General features: G+C 54.6%; 1 protein-coding gene across 1 annotated transcript in view; it reads left to right on the top strand.

The window, feature by feature from the left end:
- The window catches only part of MYT1 (myelin transcription factor 1), a 41,640-nt gene extending 40,984 nt beyond the window's left edge, over positions 1 to 656 (top strand). Inside the window, exon 23 of the mRNA XM_016146794.2 lies at positions 134 to 656. Within this exon, the coding sequence (XP_016002280.2) occupies positions 134 to 274 (141 nt within the window). The 3' untranslated portion in view covers positions 275 to 656. The remainder of the gene's footprint in view (positions 1 to 133) is intronic.
- The last annotated feature ends 6,631 nt before the right edge of the window (positions 657 to 7,287 follow it).

Genomic DNA, 7,287 nt, shown 5'->3' with positions numbered 1-7,287 from the left:
CGGTGCAGCCACCGTGGGTGTGCGCTGGTCTCAGGGTGGCGGGAGGTGGGTTGCACACGCCCCCTCCCATCCCCTTCTCAGTGAGCCGGGCTGCCGTGCAGGACGGGGCTGGCTGAACTGTTTTGCCCGCCAGGAGCCGATATGTGAGCAGAACTTCGACGCCTACGTGAGCACCCTCACCGACATGTACTCCAACCAGGAGTGCTACCAAGACCCCGAGAACAAGGACCTCCTGGAAAGCATCAAGCAGGCCGTGAGGGGCATCCAGGTCTAGGCCTTACCTTGCCGATCCGGGGCGCCTGGCACCCCGACTTGGCGCCATTGTTTACCTCCCTCGCCCTGCCCTCCCGGTGGAGAGTCCCAACTCACAGCGACTCTGCGTGCGGCCCCGATGGCCTTGGGGGCTTGTCCAAAGGGAAGCCTCCCGACCTCCCCGGGCGCGTGCGTGTGAAGGCGACAAATCGATTTATTTTTGTTTCCTGACAATAATCTGAAGAGCAGCTTGAAGTCCCAGTGGAAGCTCATGGACAAGGTTCTCAGGGAAGTTCCGGAGTTCGCGACCAGTGTTCCTGTCTGTCTGTCGAGGCCGAGGCCGGGTGGGTTGTGTGTGTCGTGTGGTGCCCGGGCGCGCGTCCGCCCAGCGAGGCCAGCGTGGCACAGGTGTTTCTGTTTTCATTTAACTTGGTTTGGTGTGGGACGAAGCCCTGGCCCAGAGGGCACGCGGGGGGCAGGCCTGCAGCCTGCCCGCTCTCGGGAGCTCGCCTGGGACGACCCTGGCCCTGGCTGCGTGCGGCTGGGCTGTGGCCTTTGATCCAGGTCTGGCCAGGTCCAGGGTCTTCCCCTCTGTGCGTCCACCCAGGCCCGGGACCCATCGCTGCCGACTCACCCAGGTCACGGCAGAGCCTGCCTGAGATGGGAGGGGACAAATCCCTCATTACAGACCGCCAAGGTTTCACTTACTTTTAGATCTATTCGAGATGCAGAAGAAGGTAAATTTTAACTTGACGTGTTAAAAACACAACGTTCCTACATGTAAATAGAGTCGAAGTCGATTGTGACTGCAATTCCAAGTTAGTATTTAAAAGTAGAGAAATTGCTCTTCCTGGAAGAAATTAAAAAGTAGTTAGTTTAATTATTCTGTAAATTATTTAATTTTGTCGAGATGTAAGTATTTATATTCACAATCTTTTATGTTAATGTTTGCTATTTATTTAACATTTTTATTTATTAATTTTATACTATTTCAACTAGACCCCAAACCAGGATACCATGAGAGAAATACCTGATATCAAAGCAAAATTAACTATTTGACTATGAGACAGGCCACACAGAAAATCTCACTATAACAACTTCCAGTTATAATTTCGATGCAACCAAGTTATTTTTAATATATTTTGTTATTTATTCTTTTAATGATGGAATTTTTTAAAAAGTGTTTTGTGCCTGGGGAATGTTGGCAACTCGGGGCATTCTTCCCTCGGTCCAGTGGAAGAAGAGGCTTTTGGTTTTCTGTGCCCTCGCGGGTCCCTCCGCCCCAGGGCGGACGGCGGCGGCGGGTCTCTGTGCCCACGCTCTGCTGGCGCGCAGCGCAGGTGTGTGTGCTTGGTGTGCTCCCCGGGTCGCGTCTGTGTGCCGGACCTCGATGGCCAAGTCATGCTGCTGACGGAGCCCGTCCCTCCGACAGCTGATACTGTGACCCTCCTCCTCAGGAAATGCGTCGGGCCCACAGCACAGCCCTGCTCGGCGCATTCACAGGCTGATTCCCTAATAAAGGTCCACTCTGACTGTGTGTGGGAGCCCTGAGTGCATCTTGTCACCCGCGTGTGCTGTGAGGACGCCGCCTCTGTCCCTGACAGCCCTGACAAGTCACCTTCCTGGGGGTGGGGACACTCCTGTCTCAGGCCTCGTTCTGATGCCACATGGGGAACGCCATCTCCCCCTCAAGGTGGGGTTCCAGGCAGCTAAGTCTCTGCGCCCTGCCCCTTCCCCATGGCCAGGTGTGTGCAGGTTGGTCTCAGGGCAGAGAGGAGCCTTCCTGCCTGGGTTCTTGAGCGGGGCGTGGGGTGGGGATGCGGCCCTGGGCTGGCTTCCCGGCCACCGGAGGAAGTGTGCAGGGGCAGAGGGTGGAGGCAGGGCTGAGCTAGAGAACAGTGGAGCTGAGTGGGGAGGAAGTGGGCGCTCCTGGACCCAGGCGCTCCCGAAGCCCGTCTCCCATTGCGCTCCCCAGTTCTGTGAGGCAGCAGATTCCTTCTTCTGTTTGCTCGGCTTTGCCGCAGCTCCTTGGCATCCGAGCCTTCCGCTTCAGGTGGAGCTCTCGCTCTCCCGGGCTGAGACATGGGTCAGGGGCTTCTGGTCACAGTCAACTGAGACTGTCAGCACGCCATGGCCTCCCTGGGCGTCCGGCCTCCAGGGAGGGAGCCTCAGCTTGGCTTGGGGTCCTGGCTCTATAACAGGCAGGCTGCCAGTGGGGGTTTGTGGGGGGGGGCACCTCAAACCTTTTCAGAAGGAGTCCATTAACCCCGTGTGCCCACATCTGTGGTCTGCTTCCCTCGCCTGGGGGCAGGCTGGGTCTGCAGCCTGGGTGTGCCAGGCAGGCGGCCCCTTGCACCCCACCAGTGACACCTGTTCCCATCAGGGCGATGAGGCGCAGAGGGCAGTTGTGGGTGGGGCAGAGGTCACCAGGCTGAAGCCCTGGTGTGGGTGGGGTGCCTGGGAAGTGGCCACAGAGTGGCACGCAGGCCCTGGCGATGATGAAGCCACCAGACCACCGGCAGCAGCCACAACTGTCGGGAGCCACAGGACTGGTGAAGTCCGAGAGCTGACGGGCAGTCCGCAGGGGACTCCTGTCCCTCGCTTCAGGGTGCTGAGCCCCCAGGAGAAAAGCAACCAGTGGCCTCTGGTTTGTAAATAACGTCGATTCAAGATGTGAGGAGGTGGCTGCAAAGAGAAGGTGAAGGTATTGGTCTCCTTTCACCTTGAGCTAATTCCAGACTGGGCCTTCTTTCCAGAATGAGAGGAGATGGCAGACTGCAGACCAGTGTGTCCGCCTAGTGGCCCAAGGCACCTGGTGCCCCGCTCGGCAGTGTGGGACAAGCCAGGGCAGAGAGTGTCGTAACCAACCGGAGCCCCTGCCTAAATATAGAGGTCTTGCGTTCCCAGGCCCAGAAGACATGCTTCTCCTTGCTCTGGCTCCAGGTCACAGTGCCCCTTGTCCTCTGATGGGACGGGGGTGGACCACTCACGGTATTCTTTCTAGATCGTTCCACCTTCACTGTGAGCTGAGGATGGTGGAAGCCAAGAGGTGGGCCGGGTCAGCTGTCAGGGAGTGGCCTTGTGAGCAGGAAGACACTGGGAGTCTAGTGAACCAGGCCGGCGCCCCCAGGACCCCTCCAGGTGACCCGGGTGAGGAGGCGCTGTCACTAGAACCAGCCAGGCTTGTCCACAATCTCTTCTCCGGACTCCCAAAAGCAGTTTCTTTTGATGCACACACTTTAGTCAGAAGCAGAAAGGAGAGTCATGGTGTTGCATAGGGACCACACCCTCCAGAACCTTCCAGATCATTCCAGAGCCACCTCCTGGAGGCCCCTCGCACTTGTGTGGTCTTAGAGTGTCCAACGGCAGGCTAGCCCTGTCTCACATGCTGAGCCTGGCGGGGCAAGTTCCGGCAGCTCCCACAGAGCCCAGGCCTGGACGCGGGTCTGTGATCACACAGTGGACCCCAAGCACACTTTCTTTGGCAGAGACGAGTCTAGGGGGACCTTTCTGGAGTCCAGAACCCCTTAAAGCTGTTTGAGAAATTATGTGTGCAGGTGCAGAGGGGGATTTTTCTCCTGGTCCACAGCCATCCCCGCATTCTGTGGCACAGGAGGGAGGCCTCCCAGCTCACAGTCCCATGTGTCCTGTGGATATGGCACTCAGGGTGGCCGCAGGCCAGGGACCCTGCTTTGCACCACCCAGGCCCTGAGCAGCTTGGCCCGCAGCGGTGTGTGCACCAGCACGGAACACCCACACTCACTGCAGTGGGGACCGGGCCCTTCTGAAGAATGTGGTGCCTCCAACCCCCAGCTCAGGGGCCCCGGCGAGAGCGGTCGTGACACTGGTGGTGAGCTGCACCCCGCAAAGCTCTGCCTTAAATGCTACCCCCGCCCTCGCAGTCACCTGGCTGCAGCGCCTGGGGCAGCTCTGAGTCCCACGCGCCCCTGGTGGCCAGCAGCATGTGGGCAGCGCCCAGGGTCAGGACTAGCGCCCCAGGAGCACTTGAACCCCCTGAACGGCAGGTCTCATGGAACCCCCACTCCGCTCTGGTGAGGTTCATGGCCAGATGGGCCCTTCCCGTCAGAGGGTCTCTAGTTCCCCCCTCGCCAGCCAAGTACAGAGTCCCGGAGGCCTGACGGGAAGTCAGCCGAGCACAGGGCAGTGTTGGGGGCTGCAGGGCCGGGCGGATCTGGAAGTGTGTCCAGATAGGGCTGCGGCCAGGTCTGAGGGAAGGCCCTAGACGAGTTTGGGATGCTGGGTGAGGTCCCCCTCATGGGGACCCCTGGTTTCTGATAAGAGCTGCAGGTGGAAGCTCTCTGAGCTGGAGTCGGCCCATCTTATAACTGAGAAGTTCGGCAGGTCACTTCCAGACTCTGTGCCTCAGTTTCCTTCTCAAGAAGGGGTCCACGGCATATGCTACTGAAGGAGGAAGGGAAGGAGGGAGGAGTCCAGACCCCACGTTACCTACCACTCCCAACACTCTGAGGACACCCTCAAACCCACCTCCCCTTCCTTGTACCTCCCCATTTGTACCAACCACACCACTCCCGGTTTTGAGATCTGCCCCTGGTGGGTGGCTAGCCCCTCGAGGTCGGACCTCTGCTGCCAGCTAAGCCCTGGGTCTGGAGGTAGCACCCAGGGCTCTCCAATCTGCACCCACAGATCTAGCTGCCACCCACCTGGTGCCCACAGAGTGCATTCGTCTCCACCGACAGCCGCAGTCGGGGCTGGGAGTCTGCTCTGCCCAGCCTGGCCCCATGTCTCTAAGGCTGCCAGCCCCTCACGCTCTTCTCCTCTCCCAGGCCACTGACCTCCGGACAGTGATGAAAACGTCTGTGGTTCTATGTCCTCCCAGTCTTCGGGGTCTTCAGTGTTCCAGATTTTGGCCATTTTGACAGGAGTACAGTGGTGTAGCACTGTTGTTTTAATTTTCATTTCCCTGATGACATCTTTTGAGCATCTTTTCGTAGCTTGCTGGGCATGTGTGTATTTTTTTTTTGCTGAGGCATCTGTTCAGGTCTTCGGCTCATTTTTGTTTATTTATTTATTTTCGTTGTCGTTGAGTTCTAAGAGTTCTTTATATATTTTGGATACCAGTCCTTTATCAGATACGTGTGTTTTGCGAATATTTTCTCTCGATCTGTGGCTTTTCGTTTTCCTAACAGTGTCTTTAACGGCACGTAAGTTGAACAGTGATGAAACCCACCTCACCAATTCCTCCTTTCTCGGATCACATGTTTGAGGCCGAACATGAGACATCATTGCCAAGCTCATAGTCACCTAGATCTCTGTTATCTTCTAGCACTTTTATGTGAAAATTGTGAGGTTTGTGTCTAGACTCATCTTCATGCACATCGATGTCTAGCTGCCTCAGCACTGACTGTTGAAGAGACTGTCCTCTCTCCACTGAGTCGCCTTTGCGCCTTTGTCAGAGCCGGTCGGCTGTACTTGTGGGGTCTGTTTCTGGGCTCTCTGTGCTGTCCACTGACCTGTGTGTCCAGTACTTTGCCAACACCACGGCACCTTGATCACTGTAGCTTCTCTCCTGCAGTACTGCGTTGGCTAGTCTGTGTGGTTTTGTTCTGTTTTCCTCCCAATATAACCTTAGAATCAGTTTGTTGGTATCCACAAAATACCTTAGTAGGCTTTTGATTGGATTGTATTAAATCTATAGATCAAGTTGGGAAGAACTGACATTTTAACAACATGGAGTCTTCCTATTTGTGAACATGGAATATCTTTCCATTTATTTTGATGTTTGATTTCTTCCATTAGGATTTTGTAGTTTTACTCACATAGATCTTAGATCTGTGCTTAAGTATTTCCTTTTCTTTTGGCGCTAATGTAAATGGTGTTGTGTTTTTAATTTGAAATTCCAATTGTTCATTGCTGGCATATAGTCAGTGACAGACCGTGTATATAACGGGGTCCCATACTGTTACAATGAGCTGAAAAACGCCTATGGCAGTGACGTTGTTGCCCAGGAGTTCAAAGGATTTGCCAAGGAGGAGAAGGCTGCAGTTGAGAAGGCAAACGAACTGCCCCGGGGAGTGGGTGAGGAGGACGTGGGGGAGCCCCTGAAGGACCGGAGGGGCCGCTGGAACTGGAGCAGGAATGTGCAGCTGAGGAGGCCAGAGAACAGCAACTGCAGAAGAACCCCCAAGAAAGCCCACAGCGAAGGGGTTCACGGAAGCTTCGCAGACCACAACAAGCTCCTTAAAATGTCTGAGATCATGAGCTTGAACCCTGAAAGGTTTTCATTAACAGAGAGATATGGCACATTATCTGGCTATGAGCAAATCTACGAAGAAAGAAGACACAAGCCAAGCGAACCGTGATGGGCATACCTCTGACGCCTCCTCAAGAAGAGCCTCAGGCAGATCCTTCCAGAGGTGTTCCAGAAGGCGACAGCTGCCAGTGCCCCTGAACACCTTCCAGCGAGTCATGATGCAGTGGTGGGAGACAGTGATACTGATGATCCTGAGCCCGTGTAGCTGAGGCTAAGGCATGTGTTTGTGTCTTACTTTTTAACCAAGAAGTTTAAAATGCAAAATTAAAAAAAAAAATTTTAGTAGGAAAAGGCTTAATACTAAGGATATACAGAAGATATCTTTGTGCAGCTGGACAATGTGTTATTGCAAAAGTTTGTCAAGTGAAAGAGTTACAGTAGGTCCAGGGCGCAGCTCAGTCCTCGCTGCGGTGTGCGGCAGGGACCTGCTGCAAGGTCCCCTCGCGTGCGTCCGCCAAGGTCCACGTCGGTTCTGGGCCAGTTTCAATTGATTGATTTTTCTCATTATCAGTAGTGTTTTCTTCCATCTTTGTATGTCTGAGAATTTTAGATTGGATGCTGCGAATTTGACCCTGTTGAGTGCTAAAAATTTTGTATTCTTATAAATATTTGTAAGCTCTGTTCTGGGACAATTACTAGAACAGTTTGATCCTTTCGAGTCTTTCTTCCATTTATTAGGTGGGGTCTGAGCAGTGACCAGTCTGGGGTAATTATTCCTCACACCTTAGGCAAGAGGCTCCGTG

Source organism: Rousettus aegyptiacus, unplaced genomic scaffold (assembly GCF_014176215.1).
Source record: "Rousettus aegyptiacus isolate mRouAeg1 unplaced genomic scaffold, mRouAeg1.p scaffold_m13_p_12, whole genome shotgun sequence".
Taxonomy (NCBI): Eukaryota; Metazoa; Chordata; class Mammalia; order Chiroptera; family Pteropodidae; genus Rousettus; species Rousettus aegyptiacus.
The sequence above is the reverse complement of the archived record's forward strand: the minus strand, read 5'-3'. Positions and strand labels throughout refer to the sequence as shown.